The sequence below is a fragment of the Xenopus laevis genome, chromosome 9_10L (genome assembly GCF_017654675.1).
Source record: "Xenopus laevis strain J_2021 chromosome 9_10L, Xenopus_laevis_v10.1, whole genome shotgun sequence".
NCBI lineage: Eukaryota > Metazoa > Chordata > Amphibia > Anura > Pipidae > Xenopus > Xenopus laevis.
Genome location: NC_054387.1, coordinates 129397769 through 129421881, shown reverse-complemented (window position 1 = coordinate 129421881; position 24113 = coordinate 129397769). Strand labels below are relative to the sequence as shown.

Below are 24113 nucleotides of genomic sequence, written 5' to 3'. Positions count from 1 at the left end.
TCGACCATTCGATAGTCGTAGTACTGTCTCTTTAAAAAAAACTTCAACCCCCTAGTTCGCCATCTAAAAGCTACCGAAGTCAATGTTAGCCAATGGGGAAGGTCCCCATAGGCTTGGCTAACTTTTTTTGATCGACGGATATTCCTTCGATCGTTGGATTAAAATCCTTCGAATCGTTCGATTCAAAGGATTTTATCGTTCGATCGAACTATCGACTTCGATATTCGAAGGATTTTAATTCCTAGTCGAATATCGAGGGTTAATTAACCCTCGATATTCGACCCATAGTGAATCGGCCCCATAAAGACTTCAGCACACAGATGCAACTGAAGTGCTGCCGCAATGTTCTAGCATTTCTACAACGGGTCTTTGTAAATCAGCCGTAGTATTTAGAATTCATTTTCTGAAAAATTGCCAGAATGCAGTTTTAGGTTGAGATAAAAGAATTCTAGTTGAATAAGGCTGCAGTTTATGAAGTCAACGGGCATCAAAATAATTTTGACGCACAACAATTTTGACAAGAGCGAATTTCTATATGCGCGTCTCTTTTCTCCAGATGCATTAAAGTCAATGAATTAAAGTCAATAAAGTCTGAATAATTTTGATGTGCGTGGCAATTTTGAAGTGCAACAGTTTTTTTTGTCTGAATTTATGGGGGTCGTTAGGGGGTTTTGCCATAAAATCCAACTTTATCTGGGTTTTCAGGCAAAAACTCAAAAAATCGAACGGTTCGGGAAGGAAACCCAGAAAAATCAAGCAATTCGGAAAAAAACCCAAAAATATTAGCAATTATGGTTTTCACTCGATTTTATCGAGTTTTTCAGTGATCTGATTAAATTTAGGTTTTTTTATCAATAAATATGCTAAAATCGGGAATGGAAGTTTGGTAGTGTTTTTTTATACAATAAATCTGAGATACATTTTGATTTTAGTAAATAACCCCCTTAAAGTAAAAGTACTTCTGTGTTTTTATTTTCAGGGCAAAGAAAAAACAATTTTGAGAAGAATGTCCTCACATTGGGCAAGGCAAGGCATTGGGGGGGATTATTTACAAACATAGGTACCCAAACAATAATTTTCCAGCATGTAACAGAGAAGCCTGTTCCAAGTTATTTGCTTATTGGTTAAAACAGTCCAATGATGGAGCACCAGAGAGACCGGAAATATTTAAAACATTTAATTTTATTATTAGTAGGTTCCACTTAGTGAGTTCCTGGGTGCGCTATATTCTTCTGTTATCTGATCCTGATCTTGACCGTGCCTGTTTATACCGTGTATTGAATCTTTGCCGCCTGTACCGACCTTTTTGCCTGGACCTGACTTTGCCTTCTCTTAACCCCTTGGATACCTTGATCTGGTGAGACTGTGCTTCCTCCTTGGTCCGCTACATCTGTCTGAGGCTTCGGGCCCCTTACACTGACATATTTATATTAAAAAGACACAAATAAGACACTTACTTGCCCTTTCCTCTGCTACTTTGGCCTTATCTGTGGTATTACGTCACATCAACTGTGGCCTCTGTGCCAGCTCAGGTCTTCATGAAATTATTGCCATCTTTCAAGGAATAACCAGTTCATGATATGTATAGTGATGGGCGAATTTGCGCCGTTTCGCTTCGCCGAAAAATTTATGAAACGGCGCCGGCGTCTCGTTTTTGACGCCGGCGCCCGTTTTTGACGCCAGCGTCCGTTTTTTCGAAAAAAAAATGTTGACGCCGGCGAATTTTTTCGTCGAATTTTCGCGGGCGTTTGGCGAATTTATTCGCGCCTGCCGCGAATCGCGCAAATTCGCCGCGAATTCGCGCCTGGCGAATAAATTCGCCCATCACTAGATATGTATGATTAAAGTCAAATGTATGCAGGAAACTAGATGGAGCATTACTGTATTTTAGATTCCATAGAAGGTATATTTAATCATATTGAAGGATAGTCTGAAAGACATTCAGGGCAAATTTTCGCCTGCAATGGCTTCGCCACACTTCACCAGCCATTAATTTGCTACCACTATGATATTTCACTAAAATGCAAAGTTGCATCTCGTAGCCGAACGCTAGTGAAATTTTGCTAATGTAAACTCCGTTAGTACTCTTATACTTAGGACAATTTGAATAGGGCGGGTACATACAGGTCATACGGCTCAAAGAAAAAGGACCGCTCAAGGTTCACCCTCCCTATTGCTGCTCCAGTCGGGTGCTCTGTCCGCAGCGTCCCCACTGCTGAAATCCAAATAAACACCAAGAAAATGGACGGCACTCCGATACGAAAGAATATAGATTTATTCAATATTTCAATAAGGATCCAACGCGTTGGATCCTTATTGGAGTATGGAATAAATCTATATTCTTTTGTATTGGAGTGCCAACCATTTTCTTGGTGTTTACATAGAGGTCATATATATGTTGGTGCAAATGCTTGAAGTGGCCACTTATTATTACACATGTCCAAGGAAGCAAAACAAAGAGATGCTCTAATGCCCTAGACATGAGCCCACCCTAAAACAAATGTGGCATGTCCCTCAAATGAGGTCTGAATAAAAGGAATGTGGAATAAAAGGAATTCCATATGATCTCTTAGTTCAGATCCACACATGTTTGTATTTCTGATGCAGGACTTTCTTAGCCCTCATAATTAGCCATAAATTCAAGGCCCAGGTTTAGTTAAAAAATGTAATTTTTAACAGTTACAACTTTTTAAGACAATCCCAATTTAAAATATGAAAAAACTCCATCATTTTTTGTTTATCACTTTTATGAGTCGTCGGCATAAAGGATATGTCAGTGCCATAAGATTGAGGGGGATGTAGTTTCATCTTATTAATTTGCCAGGTCTAAGATAGGAAACTCTGGTGAAAGAGGTTACATAATGGAAAATTCGCACTTCGGCAAAATTGCGGAGTAACAATCGTTCACCAGAGAGGAAATTCGCCAGGCGAAAGGGCAAAAAACTTCGCTAGTGATGTGCTCTTCCAATAGTTAATTGTCCTCTACGCCTGTTAGTAAATTGATGTCCCTGCGGATGGTATTTCTGGTGAATTTTCACGAGCGACGACCACTTCGCCCTTTAGTGAATCTGCCCCCAAATATTGTTGATATTATCAAAAGGGAAACATTAAACTCATTTTTTTTATAAATTAGACAGGGATCATAGAAATGCAGTGCAGTCACCAAATAGATATGGCAGTGGAGTACCATGAGAACAAGTATTTAGACCTATATTAGAACTAAAAGAGAAATATCTAGTATAGGTCAATCTAAAAAAAAAACATCTGTACCCCGGCGGATTCAGAACACTTCACACATCCATTCATGCAACTCTCACAAGTAACACCTGTATCTAGGAGTTGTATGACACATTGGATAATCCTATCACAGTAACTACACAGAATCTACACCTCTGTGAGTTTCAGATGTCACCTCTTTGAAGAGTTACAATGTGCCATTGTGATTGGATTAGTGGAAGAGTTTATATGCCAAGGACTTCCCACACCAGTCAGTTGTACTGAAGAAGCTGCTCGGATGAGTAGTGAAACGTCTTCATTGATTACTCAGCAAGTCCAGTTGTTTTTAGATTGAACTATACTAGATATACTATGACCTGGATGAATGAAAATCTTCATAGTCATAAAAGAGAAATAGTGAGATTGAGAGAGAGACAGTAGAGTGAACATCAAAAGGATTAGGAATATCTGAGTGTTCCAGTCATGGAGTGGCTGGTTGGGAGAACCGAGTAAGGAAAGTAGCTGGTTTAGGAATTTATTGAAATGACAGACTGATTAATAACTCCAAGTTAAACACAGCGACATCCAGGGTAACTTTAAACAGAGATCAGTCTATTCAAAATGGAGTTTTTCAAGAAAAAAAAAACTTTTAACAATGCACAACAAATTAACAGCAACTCACAGTTCCTGGTTCATGGGCAGACTGAGCACACTGCTCCTGTTCTCTGCAGTAAAGTTCTACCCCCACTTAGGCGGTTAGTCCATATATATCAGTTTCTAACAGACTCGGCATAGGAGTATCTCCTTAAAGTGGACCCGTCACTCAGACATAAAAATTTGTATAATACAAGTCCTTCTTAAATTAAATATGACATCCAATTTCTTTTTTTTATTAAAGCATTCATAGCTGTTGTAAACTCATTTAAAAATATCAGCTGTCAATCAAGTATTGCCTACCCCGCCTCTATGCCTAGGCATAGAGGCGGGGCAGGCAATTACTTTCACTTTCCATTCAGCACTTCCTAGATGTCACTGCTCTCCCTACATTCCCCCAGCTCTCTTAAAGGGATCCTGTCATGGGAAAACATGTTTTTTTTTCAAAATGCATCAGTTGATAGTGCCGCTCCAGCAGAATTCTGCACTGAAATCCATCTCTCAAAAGAGCAAACGGATTTTTTTATATTCAATTTTGAAATCTGACATGGGGCTAGACATTTTGTCAATTTCCCAGCTGCCCCTGGTCATGTGACATTGGGTCTCTGTCCCCTGGTGCACAAACAAGATTCTGAGATGATACAAGGCTTGCCTTAATAACAGTGTCCACAAAATGGCTCCTTCCTGGTTGCTATAATTATGAGTTCCCAGACTGATGGAAACAATATTCAAATAATTTATACAGTGTAATTAAAGTTCATTTTGCTTGACTAACATGATAAAATAGGATTTGGATAATTTTGATTGGGTGACGGGTCCCCTTTCAGAGAGGTACATCACGCACACTGAGTATAGACCATTGCATATGCAACCGGTCAGTCTATATTTGAACAATATTATGTGGTGCCAGTGCTCTGTCATTGTAGTTTAGCCATTGTTCTATAACCTTCTCCCCATTAAAATGCACTCTTAAAAATTAAGCCTCATTGATTCTATTCTCTGTCCAAACACGCTCCTTACACTGAACCCATATTTGTTCTGAATGCCATCCTGCCTCTTCTTCTGAATCCTACACATGGACACTTAGGGGCCGATTCACTAACTTCGAGTGAAGGATTCGAAGGTAAAAAACTTTGAATTTCGAAGGTTTTTTTGGGCTACTTCGACCATCGAATGGGCTATTTCGGCCTTCGAATCGAACGATTTGAACTAAAAATCGTTCGACTATTCGACCATTCGATAGTCGAAGTACTGTCTCTTTAAAAAAAACTTCGACCCCCTAGTTTGCCATCTAAAAGCTACCGAAGTCAATGTTAGCCTATGGGGAAGGATATTCCTTCGATCGTTGGATTTAAATCCTTTGAATCGTTCGATTCGAAGGATTTAATCGTTCGATCGAAGGAATAATCCTTTGATCGCACTATTTGCGCTAAATCCTTCGACTTCGATATTCAAAGTCGAAGGATTTCAATTCCCAGTCGAATATCGAGGGTTAATTAACCCTCGATATTCGACCCTAAGTGAATCAGCCCCTTACTGACACTGGGAAAACCTGGAGCTACTGCCACCATATACTGTAAATGATGGTGATTCCCAAAGTTTATTATGTCAAAAGGCATCACAGACTTGGGCCTGGCAAATCCAGAGCTAATTCTGTTTTAACATTTACACTGGAAGAGTCACAGGGGGAACTATGGCGGCAAAGGCAACTTTTACATTTCTGTATATGTTATGTTTGTTGGTAGAGGCAAGTAACTCATTTTTTGTTTCTTCCTTTCTATAGACTGGTGAGTCTGTATGTTATGTGGCATATTATATGTAAGGAAGAATATTTGGAGATACCAAATTATGTGGGAGATACCATTGTAATAAAGAAGATTTATTGTATGTGGTAGAAACGTTCACTGCTGCTGGTAATACCTTACTGTAAGAGTTCACATAATCTCTCCAGCTTCACTATAACATCTTTATTGTGTGATCCATAAAGCCTGGAGCTTTTCTCCTTGGTGTTGAAGAGAAACAGACCGCAAGCCCAGTCACCAATGTTTGGCTGATTCCTAAGGATTCTGTCCTTTTCTTCATCACTGCTGTCGTCTAGATCATCCACCACCACAATGATTTTATTCTTTCCTATGTACATTAATAGCATGTTTGTCACTCTTTATCTTTTGGTCATAAATAAGAAAAATCATGACAAGCAGATCTTATAGCCCGGGTTCAAGAGCTGCAGAAATACATTTCTTACCTAATACTGAATTCATAAATTCCAATTCTTTATCATAGAGCGAGTCGCACACATTGGTAATTTTTATTCTTCCTCGATTCTTTGTGTGATACAAGATGACACAACTATATCTGGAGATCTCCTTGCAGAACTGGCCAAAGTCATTGGAGATGTAGATGGAACTGACATGTCTACAAGGGTTCTTGTTTCTCAGAAATTGCTCTATCCACTGATAGTTCTCCCTGGAATCTCTGGAGCAGATTGCAAGCGTGTCCAACTTTAACAAAGCAGAGATACGGTTTCATCAACTTTTAGGAGGTTATTTATTAAGGTTCAAAATTGTCATCTTTTCACAATTTCGTGGCAAACAAAACGAGATCTCCATTCTTTCAAACTCAGATTTTCTCTAGTTATGTAACAGAAGAATACAAAATTTCATATGAAACAAGGTCCTAAAAAATCAAGCTTCTATTGAAGTCCGCATTAAGCACATTTTTGAGATTTTAAAATGTCAATTCTGTTATTAAATATGCAAACAAACAATTATGGAAAATATGATCACATTTAGTTGCTATTTATTCACCAATCATGGTTTTTTACATACTCATCATGTAAACTGATAATCTCCCCCTTGGAATGTAGCCAATGTAACACATACATTTTAGCAAATTCCAGCCTTGACTTGTTAACCCATCTTCATCTAAACACATATTTACAAAATACAATGACCCAAAAACACAACACCACACCTCATCCACCTAAACACTCACAGATGATGATATCAATATAAGCCTGCAACCTAGCCCCGGTCCATTATTGGGCAGAGTTATTAAAAAAAAAAAAAAATGGGTAATATATAACTCAAAGGATTTGGGACCATAGACTCAGTTCATCGCAAGATTGGAGGGGTCTGCCAGTGCTCCAGCAGTGTGAGCTCCCAATCTTCCTGTGGAGAACTTCAGTACCCCTTTCCACACTACCACTTACTTGCTGTAGAGTGTAGCGCAACCTTTTTTACCCATGAGCCACATTCAAATGTAAAAGAATTTGGAGAGCAATACAGACATTGAAAAAGCTTCTTGGGGTGCCAAATAAGGGCTATGATTGGCTATTTGGTAGCCCCTATGTGGATTGGTAGCCTACAGGAAGCTGTGTTTGGCAGTACAACTGGTTTGTATGCAACCAAAACTTGCCTCCAAACCAGAAATTCAAAAATAAGCACCTGCTTTGAGCCAACTGGGAGCCACTGTTGGTGTACAGTGATGGGCTAATTTATTCGACAGGCGTGAAGTTGCATCAAATTTGTGAGTTTCACTACTGGTGAATAAATCTGCGAATTTGCCATGAAAATTCACCAGCATCAAAAAAAAAAACGGACGCCCATTCACTTTTTTAAGAGCGTCATTTGTCACTGGCGTCTAAATTGTCGCCAGTGTAAAAAAAAAGTTTTGTGAATTTTCCGTCTGTTTCGCGAATTGCGCTGGAAATTTGCGGCGAAGCTAAATAGGACAAATTCACCTATCACTTGTGTAGAGTATTTTTTGTATTCTTCATATTCTTTAGACATACTGGGGGTCATTTATCAACACTGAGCAAATATGTACATGGGCAGTAACCCATGGCAACCAATCAAATTGCTGCATTCATTGTTCTACTTGCAGCTGGCTTCAAAAAGCTAATCCCTGATTGGTTGCTATAGGTAACTGCCCATGGGCAAATTTGCCCAGTGTTGATAAATGAGCCCCACTGTATATTACACTCAAAATTTTAACAGGCCACAGAGTTTTTATTTAAAGCTAAAACATACATTAAAAGAACAATTCAGTGTAAAAATAAAAACTTGATCTATAGACAGGCTATGCAAAATGCTTCTAATATAATTAGTTAGCCAAAATGTAATCAATAAAAGCTGGAATGGCTGGATATGTAGCATAACAGTACAGAACACTACTTCCTGCTTTTCAGCTCTCTAACTCTGAGTTAGTCAGTGACTATAAGGGGGGGCACATGGGACATAACTGTCCAGTGAGTTTGCAATTGATCCTCAACATTCAACTCAGATTCAAGCACCAGTTATGATCCATGTGCCCCACCCCCCTTATGCAACTGGTTGGTTACTGCCTGGTAACTAGGGATGTAGCGAACTGTTCGCTGGCTAACTAGTTCGCGCGAACTTCGACTGTTCGCGTCCGCCGAATGTTCGCGAACGTCGCGCGACGTTCGCCAATAGGCGTTCGCGTCAAAAATCGTTCGACCATTCGATCGCTAAAATCGAAGGATTTTCGTTCGAATCGAACGATCGAAGCCATTGGATTGAATGAAATCATTCGATCGAATGGCTTCGATCGTTCGATTCGAACGAAAATCGTTCGATCGAACGATTAAAATCCTTCGATCGTTCGAATCGAACGATTTTCGGATGTTCGAAGTTCGCGAACAGTTCGCGAACTGTTCGCATTTTTTGCCGGTGTTCGCGAACGGCGTTCGCGAACACATAAACGGCAGTTCGCTACATCCCTCCTGGTAACCAATCAGTGGAAAGCCAGAGAGCTGCAAAGTAGGAAGTAGTGTTCTGGCTATTATGTTACACATCCAGTCACTCCAGCCTTTATACATTACATTTTTGGCTAACTAACTATATTAGAAACATTTTTATTTTGCACAGCCTATCTATTTACCCAGTTTTTATTTTTATACTGAACAATTCCTTTAAAGAAACATTAAAAAGCACAAACGTTTGAGAACCTAGTTTAGAAAAATTATTGAGTTTTCACTTTATTTGCTTTCCACCATAAGGGTGAAAAGGGACATGTTTCTACTCAACTAACTAAATTATTAATTTAATTATCTTCAGCTCTGTTTTTTAAAGAATGCTGGAGACCACAGCAACTTACCTTTGCAGATGACGGAAGGGAAATATAGATTCCGTTACTGGCTGTAAAAATAAAGCAATAATTACATTTACATAGTGTGGAAAAAAGCAGTAGATCTGGTTACACAAGGTGTGTATCTGATACGGTATCGGTTCACTGCAGCAGATTTGAGTTTGAGGAAGTGCATTTACACAATAATTCCTTTCCTGGAGAAGACTTAAAGGGGAACTATACTGAAATCTGTACAAGTTATGGAAATGTTAAAAAAGAAAATACAATTTTTAATACAGATTTAAGAAGATTTTTCTGAAAAAACTGCTGTGAAATAAAGTGAAATAAAGAACACCATTTTAAAGAAAGATAAATAAAGTTTTTCCGGGAGGTACTGTAGGGCTGATTAATTCATATTTGAGGTAGGGAATTGTGTCATAGAATTGCATTTAGCACAATCACATTTTTGTGTAACTCAAGCTCACTTGATTTTGACTGCAAATAATTTATTCCTTGATTCAAATTTTCCCCCTAAAATGTTATAACAATAGGTTTTAGGTGATGAGCTTTTTAATTTTTATACTTTCCAATTTCAAGAAGACTCAACTGAGAAAAAAAAAAATATCCTCAAAAAATCAAATGTGATCATAATAATAGAACATTATCCAATTTTTTTAAATCAATAAACCTGATTCCTTTCCTTGACTAGGACTATTAACAAATCAGCTTCTAAGGATCATTTATATATGCTGGGCAAATTCCCCAATGGACTACCCCATAACAACCAATAACCATTAGCCTCTACTACAGGTGGATTAATGAATGCAACCTTTTGATTGGTTACTCTACAGGTGCAAAGTTGCCTACGTTTCATAAATAAGACCTAGAATGTGTATCCTAGAGTCACTCATGCTGTACATACATAGAAAATAAGCCAAACACATGTTTTACCTTCTGTTAGAGATTTTTGGAGTTTGTCCAGCTTCCTTTTTACACTCCTAGAGATTATATGACCCTTTATAATGGAATCTATTTGTCTGCTATTGAAAAGGGTAAGTCTACAAGTGAAATTCATGATGTTTGTCTGAGTATGTTGCATTCTTCTCTTCACTCTACCACTGCTATCCTCCAGATCTCCCGTCACCGCAATGATCCTCCTTTTTTCTACACAGAATAAGAACGAGAAAGTACTTTCAATTTAATACATCAGACTCTGTTTCACTTCTCTTTGAACTGTAGTCTACCAAGTCCAAGTATGATATATAAGTGCCAATAACTGCATTATTCCCTGCATTTCAATGACCCAATAAAGGGTGGTTCACCTTTAAGTTAACTTTTAGTAAGTTATAAAATGGCCAATTCTAAGAAGCTTTCCAGTTGGTCTTCATTATTTATAATTTTCTTATGACTCCAAATGGGGGGGGGGTCACTAACACCATCTAAAAGCAAATGCTCTCTAAAGTCACATATTTATTGTTATTGCTACTGTTTATTACTCATCTTTATATTGAGGCCTCTCGTTTTCACATTTTAGTCTCTTATTCAAATCAATCTATGGTTGCTAGGGTAATTCGGATCCTAGCAACCAGATGGCTGAAATTGCAAACTGGAGAGCTGCTGAATAGAAAGCTAAATAACTCAAAAACCACAACTAAAACAAATTGTCTCAGAATATCACTCTCTTACATTCAATAAGGGTCAAATATCGAGGGTTAATTAACCCTCGATATTCAATTGGGAATTGAAATCCTTTGACTTCGATATTCGAAGTCGAAGGACTTAGCGCAGATAGTTCGATCGAACGATCGAAGGATTATTCCTTCGATCGAACGATAAAATCCTTCGAATCGAACGATTCAAAGAATTTTAATCCAACGATCGAAGGAATATCCTTCGATCAAAAAAAGTTAGGCAAGCCTATGGGGACCTTCCCCATAGGCTAACATTGACTTCAGTAGCTTTTAGATGGCGAACTAGGGGGTCGAAGTTTTTTTTAAAGAGACAGTACTTCAACTATCGAATGGTCGAACGATTTTTACTTTGAATCCTTCGATTCAAAGTCGTAGTCGAAGGTCGTAGTAGCCCATTCGATGGTCGAAGTAGCCCAAAAAAACCTTCAAAATTCGAAGTTTTTTTACTTTGAATCCTTCACTCGAAGTTAGTGAATCAGCCCCTAAAAGTTAATTCAAAGGTGAACAACCCCTTTAAGAAGTCATGATGTACAGAAATAGGATCTATTATAAAAATGACCGGGAGTTTTCTGGATAAGGGATCTTTTTTTTTAGTTATATCACCATATATTAGGGGCCGATTTATCAAGGGTCGAATTGAAAATTCAAATTTTTATATTCTAATTTTGAGTTTATTTTAGTGTAATTCAACTAGGGAATAGTCCAAATTTGATTCGAGTTTAAAAAAAATGTGAAAATGTATCATGTACTGTCCCGTTAAGAATCAAATTCAACTATTCACCATCTAAAAACTGCAGAATGGGTGTTTTAGCCTATGAGGAAACCTCCTACAATCAATTTGGAGTTGTTTGGTAGAATTTTTTTTGGTGAAAAAACTCAAATTGAATTCGATTAGAGTTTGCAGGTCGATCCTATTCACCCGAATTTAAAATATCAGATTTTTAAATAATTCTTTCTTCTTCGAATTTCGAGTATATGGGAGTTTTTATAAACTCCCATAAACTCTAAATTCGACCATTGATAAGCATGCCCCTAAGTCTTCCATGTATGCTTCTTAGTGACCAACAAGAACAAGGCACTGATGTGTTAGAATTGGCCATTCAGACCCCTGCTGCTATTATACTTATAGTTCAGCAGATAGGCTCCTTTCAGGGAAGCCTTGAAGTCAGAATAACATGAATACCGTGCAACAAAATGGAGCACATGGAGCCAAAAGCCTTGTTTTTTTTTTTTTTAAAAAAGGTTTTTCTAAAGAAAGCCATTGATGATGCAAGGCAAGCATCCCTTATACATGCAGCTACAGTGCCAACATTGTTGTACTTACCAAATATATGAGACATGGTTTCCAGTTCATCATCAAACAGCCCATTGGTGGTTTTCGGTGCCCCCTGTTTACCAGAGTGGTACAGTATACAAAATGTACAATTAGAAATATCTTTTTGGAACTGAGAGATATCACTTGAGATTTGGATCGACTGAATATATTTGATGTTTTGCTTGAACCTTTCCGTTTTCAGAAGATCTTCCAGCCATTGGTGATTCTTTGGTTCTTTGGAGCAAATTCCAACCACTAGACCCCGCTGGAATGTTGTTATAATAAGAGCTTGTTATGAACTCAAAATAAAATCAATATAACAAAAGCAACTGTTTCATGTCTTGCTAACCTGCATGAAAGTTATGGAATTTATATAATATTTGACAATTTTGATCTACGTTCTATTACAAGAACAAGTTAGTTACATTTCTATAGCTTTGCAATGCTTGTCAAACCAATATAAGCTATTTACAGATATAGGCTTAAATATAATTTTCTTCTGAAATCTTCTGAAACCAAAAGTGTTGTTCAGCTGACCCGTAGAAGTTGTTGTATAGCACCAGCTTGAGCACCAGAAATTCAAAGTTTATTACTGGTCTTGTACCTCATAGCAACCAATTGGCATGTAGGATTTACTGCTCACAAACATTTAACTGGTTGTTATGGGTTGTTAGATCTGGGAAAACCTTTCAACTTTTATTACATTACCTAGTTACAAAATATCATGGGATATTAAACCATAACTATTACTTCTGACAGATCAACCTTTAAAGCCATTGTTCCACAGAGTGGTTCACATTTGTATCAATGACTATGCAGCTACTGTTGGTCATATTTTTATGGATATTATAGTTTACCTTCTACTCCAGCAGAACAGGGCAGGGACTGATGTACATGATATCTAGGGGGTTATTTCCTAAAATCCAAATTTATCTTGTATTTTCTTTAAAAAAAACTCAGATGCTCAATTTGACCTTTTATTATTAATAAAATAACCCAAATTATTTGCTCGGGAAAGTCAGATTTTTAGTCTAAACAGGAAGAAGAGTACAAGGATCCTTCCTCTGGTGCAAGGATCTTTGAGGTCGAAAACATGTAGTGCTTCAATAAAAACTACATTTATTCACACTGGAAGGCTCTCCAGTTTTCTTCTTCTTGTATGATACTGCTGTGGAGATGGCTACTCTACTAATCTGTTGATGAGCCTGACCATAAGTCATTTGGAGGATCATTTGGGAAACTATTGCATATATTTCAGTCTAAACCCCCAGACAACCCCGATTTGGGATAGGTGCCCTTCCCATTGACTTATACAGAACCTCAACAGGTCTGATTTTCGGATTCTGTTTTTTTCAGCATCGGTGTATAATAATTCTCAAAAAATTTCATTTTTTTCCCCCCCATGAAAATATGAGTTTTTTTGCGAAATAAACTCAAACTTTTAGAGATTTTACCATTCGGACTTAAAAATAAATAACCATAACTCCATAATGTTTGCAAATTGCTGTGGAGTAAGTTGGTGCTAAATAACTTCAGGATACTAATAAATAATGTGGTTTCAGTTGGTAGTTGGTGTCTGTTGTACTAGACAACATATCTTACCTGTGATGGTAGCTTTAATTGTGTTGCCTCTTGACAAGAAACCCTGCTCATGTTCATCTGTGGTCTTTGTCTTTCTTTCAGATCTATCCATTACAATTACAGGGAATAAATAATGAAAAAGATTACCAAAAAATCCCATGCTGATATTCTTGGACCTTATATAGTCAAACCTTATATAGTCAAGTCTAACAAGGGGCATTTACAAATCAATACACAATAAGCTCCCTGGTGATGGATAAACGTAATGTCTCGACAAATACAAGAGATCCTCTGCGCTCAACCCATTATCAATCTATTTAGGACATTGATACATTTTGTGCTTTAAGCTTCTAAAAAAATGCCTTACCCTTTAAACAAAACAGGGATTGTTTGTCCATATATTGCAATATATTTAAGCTGGCCAACTAGATCAAAGTCATCCCTGGTCTGGCGAGTCCTACACAAAACTTAATGTCTCACCTGAACACAACTGTTCAACAACTCCAAATTACTGGTTTATAGTTTTCAAGTTCTTGTTTAGTTAAAGCTTCACCAATTACTTTGTGGACTAATTGGTGCATTTCAACAGCATTTTAATTTTAAAACAGTAAAATGCTGTTTTAATGTTGGGGAAAGTTGGGAAAAACTTAGAATCAAATTTGATCGAATGCCCTATTCCTTTGATTCGTACGTTTCGAATTTGGCCATTACGGACCTATTTGATCGAAAAAGGACCTATTCAACGAAAAAAAAACTTTGACTTAATTAAGTTTTTTCAATTCGGAATTTGACCCTTGATATTGATAATAAAATGCACATTTTCTGTACCTCCTTACTTCTTGACACTTATTATTTATAATGCACAACTCTGAAGCATGAGGTATTTTTTATAATGTTTTCCTAGAGTGGCATTTCATTAGTACAGTTACCTTTGCTCTTATGTTCTGGCCTTCTTTTTTCATCCATCTCCTCCGTTGTGAACAGCTGAAGATTACACTGAGCAAATGGACTTTTATACCACCAATTCCTCCACTCCACACCAGTAAGAGGGTCATTATCCAGGTCAATAATTATCATGGTTATTTTACTGGGACCTTAAAAAAAACATTTTCAGTTAAAATTCTGACTTTTTTTTTTTATAAAAAAAATAGTTAATACTAGTGTTAACGTAGATAAAAGCTGTTGGATGGCTGAATGCAAGGGCACATTTACTAACAAGGGACAAATCTGCCCTGTGCAGTAAACCATAGCAACGTATTATACATTTCCTTTCTTTATTCAGTCTGCAGCTGAATGATCAAAGCTAATTGCTTATTAGTTGCTATGGGTTACTGCCCTTGGAAAATGTTGATACTGCTTTAAAGATGATGTTACATACACCTCCCAATTTGGTTGACAGTTTATTGCTAAATACAAATAGGCAACCACAGCTGCATTATTCATCCACATTTTCATAGACTGTCGGTATCCACCATGTTGGCCATAGTGTAGTTAAAAACAGTAAAATAAAAAGAAAGCTATTTCTTACTCTCTCTTTCCCTGGGTTGCTATCTGACATTGAGAACATGTAGAGTGCACCAAAGAAACCATGGATGATCATCGGCCAATCCAGTTTTCAGTTCTGGCCATGCTTTTACTTCTATTCTTATCTTTTAGAGGAGATTGCAATTGAAACTGGAACGAGAGTCACTCCTATCCGAGATGGACTAAAGGCAAAAAAAGTCTTACCCCATGTCTTCATAAAATATTCCATATATGGGTTTAGATAATCTCTGGGTTTGCCGGATCTTGGGGAGTGGCACATGACTATCACAGAATTTCTGTCTGCTGCTGCTTTCCATTCATCCTCAGAAGTAACTGAGAGTGGAATGAAGGACACCCCTGTAATGGGCATAAGGAGACTGTTCTTCAGCTGCTCCGCCAGCCATGAAACATCAAAGGTTTTATCCCAGTAGAAGAGCTTCAGAGACAGTCCTGTGTCCTCACTTATCTGTTCCCTACTGAAAAAATACAGACATCTTTATGGATAGCTCTTTGCATTCCTAAAATGGACTACCAGAGGTGTGGTACATAGGTAACATATGAAAATTGCTTGGAAAACCATCATGGAACAATGAGGGGTGCAAGGCAATACGGAAACCAACAGCATTTATCTGTCCCAGGTGCAGAGTGCAGTTCCACCATCAATTGACATGGCTGCAGATGCTTTGTGCATGCAATTTTTTGTCCCATGGCACTTGCAACCCTGGCAACTGGTAAATGAGCCCTGTGGCAATAATACAGGCATGTACTAGTTAATAAAGAAGGCTAAGAAATTCAGAAAACATTCTTCCAGTACCAGATACAGGGCTCTGTTCACTAAGGCCTGAATCAGCCATGTGTAAAGGGATCACAACCTGTGGCCCCCTGCTCTAACCCCTGGTTGATAACAGACATGAGATGTGGGGGAGTGAAAACCAATGGAGGGGGGACTTAGCGCTTACATCAGGACCCTCATAGGTGATGTGAAGGTCACAATATAATGTAACACTAACCCATATATCATCCCAAAATCCATACCCATTATATTGACACTCTAACTGGGATTGTGTTCAATATAATATTACCTGTCAAAAGAGTCCAAACATGACTAGGTTTGGTACTTAGTTGATCAGATGGGAATATCTGGACAGGGGCAGGTCACATGACTTTAATATTGGGGGTCTATGGAATCTGTAGGAGGAGCCATAACCAATGCATATAATATCATTTCTCCACTGTGTTCCTGTAAGGAGTTTTGGTTATTATATTATTGGTCCAGACCCTACTCACAGGAAGTTATAAAAACTCAAGCTGTATCCTGCTAGGCCACGCTCCCTGCATTCCAGTGGAAGTGATGCAGGGATGGGCGAATTTGACCCGTTTCGCTTCGCCAAAAATTCGCCACCGGCGAAATGTCGCAGACGCCCATTAAAGTCTATGGGCGTCCAAAAAATTTTTTTGACGCACGTCTCCATACAAGTCTATGGGCGTCATTTTTTCGGCGAAACGAAGCGAAAAAATTCGCCCATCCCTAGAAGTGAGGAGTGTCTAATTACCTGATGCCCCTGCAAACTGTAATAAAAAGTCAAATATTTTGATTAATATTTAGATTTACTTACAAGGACCCGGTGTGAGTTAGCCTGTTTGTTTCCCCTTGCCTCCAGGGCCAGGAAATTCTATATTTTGAGCTAACTATATGTTTTGCATTTTTCCCTTTTATTTTCTATATATTTCTATATATGTTGTATGCAGAAATCCAGTGATTAAACCCACAATGCTAAGGTGTTTAAACATTTTGCTGTCACACAGAATTACACAGAATTCCTAATCCAATGGCTACAGCTAGTAATGCAGTATATCACAGAAGAAGAGTTATGGCAGATGGGACCTGCAACATACTTTAAGTTTAAATTCCAAAAACCAAATATTTCACAATTGTGTTGTTCTTACCGCAACAGTGAGCAATGTGGAAATTCCTGTTGGTCTGAGATGGTGTCATTGCTCTGCATTCTCAGTGGTTCTTGAAAAGAGGCAATACTCTCAGAATCAATCGCTTGATTTTGTAAGCCTGAGTTGATGTTTTTGTCCATAACAGAACTCTTACATACAGAAGAATAGATGTGATCTTGAGCTTCCAGTTTTACAGATCTTTCCAGTATATTTGATATTTTATCAGTCATAGGATGGGTATAGATCTGTTTGAAATCTGGAGAACTTGGATAATCAATTAAACTATCATGTAATAAATCGTTTCCATGGAGCTGAGTAAAGCTGAGAGAGTCAGTTCCTAGATGTCCTTCCATATAATTATTTACAGACTCTGTTCTCTTTCTGTGCGGCAGATGAATCATAAAAGTGTAGCTTCCAAGAGTTACTTTATCCCCATCCCATAGGTCGGTGCTTTTCTGGACTAGTTGGCCATTGACATAGGTCAGAGCATTTTCTTTGGAAGTCACAAAGCCCTCTAGCACATTAATTACACCGTGATCTATCTCAATTCCAGGGCCAGTTAGATGGATATCCTGAGAAGGTCCAGCGCCAACAGTGGTACTTTCTTTTAAATAATAAAATAAATACTTATGATCTGCATGGTGACTAACGGGGAAAAGATAGCTTTTCGTAGGGTCTATCCTAATCCCCAGTTGCTCCACTGTGATGCCCATACTATCCAAATGTTTCTGCCTCTCTTGTGTAGCCTCAAAGTTCTGAAGTTTTTCTTCCCAGTTTATGTTTAATTCTTCTAGAAGATCTTCCTTTTCTCTAAGCTTGCATTGAAGTTCTTGCAAATCTCTGTGCATGTTCTCAGCTTGGTTTAACTTTTCCTTGAGGATCCTTACCTCTTCTTGTAACTCTCCAATAGCTTTACACGTGGTGTCCTCATTTACTACTGCTTGATTGACTATCCTTTTAGCACTATCAGCATAGGTTAAAGTGGATAGAGTCTCATGGTAATTATCTGCAGCGGGGCTAATGGTGGCAAGCATGACTGTTTTGCTGTTGCCTCCTAAATTGTTTTTAAGTAGCCATGTGAGAACAGAATCTCTATAATTTACATAGCTTGTTTTCCCCTCGGACATGTTTGACAAGGTAAATATAACCCTGCCAAGGGCCGTGAGGGACTTATTTATATTTTTACTTTCCTTTAGATGCTCTCCTTCCGCTCCAGTTTTAGAAACCCTCTCACTTCCTGCTAAATCCACAAGGCTAATTTTGCCAGTTAATTCCCTTGTGGAACCAGCACTATGGTTAATATGGATTTGACTTACGGTTATTGAGAAGATAGCATGTGAGCGACTGCTTTCATCATTCATGTTCGTAGCAGCAGTAGTCCTATGTTTATTGGCTTTTAACACCAGACAGTTAATACTTTCATAGCTGGTGACTGTATGGTGAGATAAACCCTCCACATATGGGCCAAACTGTTTGCTTTCCCGAACTTTGAGCAGCTTTTGTTTTTCTTTTGACTGCAATAGATCCCTCACCTTTTCATTGTATATTTCCATGAAAGAAACTTCCACTCTCAGTTGCCTGGAGTCATTGTTTTCTCTCTTAAATAACTCAGAGCTGATCATTGGAATGAGACCTGGTTGTTCATCAGTTCCCATCATTGAGAATGATTTTCCCGATCCAGTTTGTCCATAGGCAAATATGCAAGCATTGAACCCCTTGAAGACATTATCAATGAGTTCTGAGCCAAGAGCACCGAAAACCTCCTCTTGTCCTGCATGTTTTTCATCTACAGACCAAAAGCAATGGTCAAAAGTGAATTCCTTTTTTACCTTCACATGGTCTTCCTTGTAACTGAGAGGAGGCATTAAAAATATCTGGTTGCCTTTCACTTGGACAACACAACTGGATTTAAGATCATTCTCCCTGCGGTTCATGGGACGTGTCCTCACAGCCACTTTCACTCTGACAGCAGACATATTAATTGTTTCACAGGCAGCCAATGGGAGAGGAAAACAGGTATGTACAGTACCTTTAGTTACATATCCCTGTGCCATGCTTCTTTGATGAGCTTCAATGTGCTTGCAGTAGGCATCCTATATGTCTTTCTTCTGATTCACCAAATGAGAAATCTCTACAGTGGCTAAGCTGCTCTTTGTCTGTCACTTTTCTAGTTTGTCTGGTGTTGACTGCAAAGGTGGGGCTATTAGTCTTTCGTTTACCTGCCGTCCAACAATATTTAGCAAAGTATTTCCTCATTTCTCTAGCTTCTCTCCATTCCGACTGGAAAACACCTTCACTGCTTGGCAGTTTAAATGTACCTGCAGATCTGCCAGATACACAGCAAGCAGGTATTCTTTACAAAGGCTCAATTGATCTCTGCTATACAAATATAAACTGCTCTGTATATTGCATGGGCAACTGCTGTCTCTTTTGTAACATCATTCTTTATATAATACTGTTCACATGTAATCTATATGCAAGTCATTTTAATTTGTTACTTATTAGAGATACTTACTTATAGAGGTACTTACTTACAATATAAAGCTTTCTTTACCCACTATTTGTTAGTATTCACAAGGTTTAAAATTATAAGACATCTACCTCAGTGTGAGGGAACAAAAAGACTAGAAGAGACAGAAAACACACTGTTGCATGCCGTTCCTTAGCTTCTATAAAGGTTCCTATGAAGATTCAGGTATGGGACCTGTTATACAGAATGTTTGGGACCTGAGGTTGTCCAGATAACAAATCTTTCCCTAATTTGGATCTTAATACCTGGCTTAAGTCTATTAGAAAATCATGTAAACATTAAATAAACCAAATAGGCTGGTTTTGCTTCCAATAATGTTTAATTATATCTTAGTTGGGATCAAATACAAGCTACTGTTTTATTATTACAGAGAAAAAGGAAATCAATTTTAAAAATTTGGATTTTTTGATTATAATAGAGTTTATAGGAGACAGCCTTTCCGTAATTTGGAGCTTTCTGGATAGCGGGTTTCCAGATAATGGATCCCATACCTATTCTGATTAGCAGTCCCACAGGCTTCTTTTATAACTACATCTCTGAACATCGTGTATAGTTTATAATTGTCCCATTAAATTCAAAAGGTTGGACAGCGATGACAAAGAATGCCATTTTCTTCTGAATTTACTACACAATTTTCTCTTTCAAAGAATTTTTGACAGTATTAGCGATTGAACAATTCATTAGTGTTAGAATAATTCAAAACAATGGTGTATTTTTTTCATGCTCTGGATTTGTAGAAGCTCTAGTGTTACATAATTGTTACTATAATGTGTGTCTACTCCATATTGATGGCACTTCAGGGCAATGGCACTTGGGGAGCTTGATTGCTTAAGGAAAATCTCACCCCCCCCCATCGACAACAAAATAACTTAGTATTGTAGCCAATGTGAAACTGTCCCTTCACATAATTGTGTAAAAAAGGGTTCCGTCTGTGTTTTCAAGCACCTATGCGAACAACTGGTTCTAGAAGAGATGATTGACACTGGAGGCAATACTAGGGGGAATGAGATACCCAGCAAACAACAAAACACCCAGAGAGATAAGAGAAGAAAACATATTTTATTCATGGCAGTCTTAGTCACTATAGACCCCAAGATAATTTCACACAATTACTTACATTTTCACACACTGCATTCATTGTTGTGCACTTCCACTAAATGATAATAATTGTTATATAACAGTCAGTAGCAACTAAATCAATGCATCCTAAATTAATTACCCCAGGACAAAGCTCTGTACTGAAATATAAAATCACTCTGGGTGAGGTCATAGAGGAACTGACAGCCCTTTAAACAATACAACTCCTAAGACTGATTCACTTCCTTCTTGTGGTTCAACAAAAGGTTGTTGTATGACTAAATGGCCTTACTTATGGCACGTGTATCAGTGCTTTGGTTTGGATTCAAAAATGGATTCAGATGTCATTTCAAGATTCACCCAAAGACATAGCTTGAAACCAAAATCACAGTGTACAAAACACTAGACAATTTCATTGCTTTTAGATATATTTTGTGAAGAACTTCACTTGCAAACATTTCTGTTCTCCCTGTAATGTGTGTGATATTTAACTAATTATTTGTAACAAAACGTAGAGAGGAAATCACAAAGTTCACAACTTTACAAGGTATTGACAGCTTGATTGTGGCCCTACACAAGGGGTTACAGTAGTTAGTTATGAGCAGGGTCCCAAGGCTTTATAGTAGGACTGTAGTGTCATAGGAAGTAGATACGATTGCGATTAGTGATGAGTGACATTTTTCTCTAAGTTTCGCAGCGAAAATGACACCCATGGACTGTAATGGTTGAAAAAAAATTGTAGCCTGTCAAAAAATTGTTGCACAATTTGTAGCACATAAAAAAATGTTGATCATTGGCCTGTATAGTCCATATCCATTGGCAGTCAAGGCAAGTGACTTTAAATAAATATGTAATATGTTTATACTTTTTACAGCGACCCCCTTGTTTTCAAAGACGCATTTGAAATGCGCATGATTAAAAACAAACAAATAAACCCTGAATGGGCACAAAAAAACCTACATAAGCATAACGCACTGCATTGTCAATTCATGATAAAACTGCTCCCAGTTCCCTAAAACAGACACTAAAGCCCAGGTAACTCTGAATACACAGTGATTCATTAATGAGGGAATATAAAGTGCTTTGTGGGCACCTTAGAACATCGACTTGGCATGGGACAGATGTAAATGAGTTATTTATTCTTTTGCTATAAAAAGTGTAAGCGCTCACCCCTTGTGGAAGCTCCTAGGGTGGGATAATGGGTATAGAAAGCATCATCATTTACTTACTGTATATAGTGCCAGCAACATCCTCAATGTTTTACATTGATTTCTAGCAAACAGAGGGTTAAAGAGTTATAAAAGGGGGATTATAGAGTCCGACATACAAGAGTTTTCAATGTTAAAGTATGAGTCAGCAATGCAAAAGACTAATCAGTCATAAGGAAAACATTTGTGAGCTAAACTATTTCTATTGTAAACAAGTATGGCTGTATCATTTGAAATTATTGATAAATGGTACATCAGAAAATAAGAAAACAAAACTTTACAAGGGATTCATAATGTTGAGTGCTTTGGTCTTCCTTGTGACCTTCATCAGTCTTAACATCACTTATTATTGTGTCTAGTGCCTAAGGCATAATTAATGAGCACAAAGGACCATGTCCCCTTTATAATTGAGCCCCATTGTCCCTGAAACCTCTTCTCTTTATGTCTTTGCTTATGTGTGTAAAGAGATGAGCATGGACAGGCCCAATACCACATTGTGAGTCATAATACCCTTCAATCTGGAGTACAGTGACATTAAGCAAAATTATACCCAATTAAAAACCAACAAGTTTGCCAGCTCCACCATTTGGACTGACACATTAAATTGAAGAGACTATCCTTCTAAACTACACTATACTTCTAAACTGCACCAATATACATAGCAGTGTTTTACAGAATTTTAGAGAAAATTTTTTTTTGTGGTAACTGGATAGCATTTATTGTCTAGCTGCTATATGTATGTAAAAATGACATTTCTTCATCAGACAATGCTACATAATGTTTGTATCACAGTTATACCAAAATCACATAGAACGCAGCAATAGCTTGCACAGTGACTGATTTTACACACATTAAAAGGGAAATTTCCATGAATAAACAGAAAAAAACAAATAAAAAAACAAACTTATATTGCAGAAGTCATACCTATATTGGCTAACAATAAAACTACATTGCAAGCTTTCGGAGCACAGTTAAAATACAAATAACAGCATATATACTCATACAAACGTTTTCCTTAAGGAATGGAGATGTCATCAAGGTTTGAGCCAATCCGGTTGTATCTCAGAGCCTGGCTAAACACAATAGATTTTTTTTATGTGATGAGGATGAAAACTGTCCCACGTAAGATATGCAGGACGGCCTGTTGGTTTTTGGGCATGTTTGTATGGTTCCATTTTTGATGTAGATGGTTGTATCCAAGAAGTTGATGTGTGAGTAAGAGTGGTTATTCAAAGAAGCCTTTTGGATCTTTACTCTAGACACGGTGACACCTAGAGGCTTAAATAGAGAATGGGAACTTAATTGCTTTACAGACTAAAAATTTTTTTTACGTTCTACAGTATTTTTCACACACATACATATATTTTTCACCATATATATTTTTTGTCATATATATATATATTTTTTTGCAGTTCCTTTATTCTTTTTTTTTCTCTTTTTTCCCTTTTTCTTTCTCCGTTCTCATTTTGTTGTTTCCTTCTTCTTCCCTTTCCCATCTATCTAGCATTCATTGTATTATGATAGCAGCTTTTTCTCCGTGTGCTTTGGAGTTACTTATTTCTAACTCCATTCCTGACAGGTAACTTTATTTATTTGTTCATTTATACTATATATAATGCATTAATGTTGTACATCCAAATATTTATACATATATATATATATATATATATATATATATATATATATATATATATATATATATATTTCCTTTGGTCTATATTATAATATATTATATTGTCCCATTAGAAAGTATTATACTGATTAGACATGTTTTCAAAAATGTATACTGGGATTTATGATATTGTGACTACGATGTTTTTTAACTAGATTGATTGATATCATCTGGCGTTTTTAACTAATTATTTAATATGTATAAATATGTTGTCAGCAGGGGGCGCATCTGGCTTCTGATGAAGTGACCTTGTAGTCACGAAACGCGTTGAGCCATGCACTCCCCTGCCCTGCTCATCCGGACTCTTGTGATTTTTAACTAAGTTTGATCAATAAAGGAATATTTTATACAGTTCTCTTATATAGTTGTCTCTATCCAAAGAAGAATCCGACTCATGCACCTTCAGTACAGTGCTTGTATTATCCACCTGACCAGAGTGGAAGGTTTGAATTTTGGATAGAGCTCTCACCCAGCCCCATACGTTGACTTTGTATGCAATTCCAGCAATATATTTTTATTGTTAGCCAATATAGGTATCACTTCTGCAATACTGTTTGTATTTGTTTGTTTTTTTTATTTGTTATTTTTGCTACTGGCTAACACAGTACCA

The 24113-nt window shown here is 37.5% G+C and overlaps 1 protein-coding gene across 2 annotated transcripts; it reads right to left on the bottom strand.

The window, feature by feature from the left end:
* Positions 1–5396: 5396 nt before the first annotated feature.
* On the bottom strand, positions 5397–19202 carry LOC108705457 (kinesin-like protein KIF16B). Of its 2 annotated transcripts, none has more exons than XM_041577039.1 (9): positions 17017–19202; positions 15274–15545; positions 14475–14639; positions 13567–13649; positions 11974–12229; positions 9910–10122; positions 8989–9029; positions 6116–6371; positions 5397–6000 (listed from the first exon to the last, which is right to left on the bottom strand). In XM_041577039.1, exons 1-9 carry the CDS (start codon positions 19068–19070, stop codon positions 5792–5794), a joined length of 3549 nt encoding a protein of 1182 aa, XP_041432973.1. In that variant the 5' UTR covers positions 19071–19202; the 3' UTR covers positions 5397–5791. The 2 variants fall into 2 exon arrangements, with proteins under 2 accessions (XP_041432973.1, XP_041432974.1); XM_041577040.1 differs by having other exon boundaries at positions 15274–15542.
* Positions 19203–24113: the final 4911 nt, after the last annotated feature.

What these genes read in the sequence shown, in the direction of transcription:
- LOC108705457 (XM_041577039.1), bottom strand. Translation starts at nt 19,070, where the DNA reads ATGGCACAGGGATATGTAACTAAAGGTACTGTACATACCTGTTTTCCT. An exon ending in ATATTTTATGAAGACATGGG is followed by an intron (nt 14,640 to 15,273) that starts GTAAGACTTTTT and finishes GTTTTTTTTAAG; the next exon opens with GTCCCAGTAAAATAACCATG. An exon ending in AACCATGTCTCATATATTTG is followed by an intron (nt 10,123 to 11,973) that starts GTAAGTACAACA and finishes TATTCTGTGTAG; the next exon opens with AAAAAAGGAGGATCATTGCG.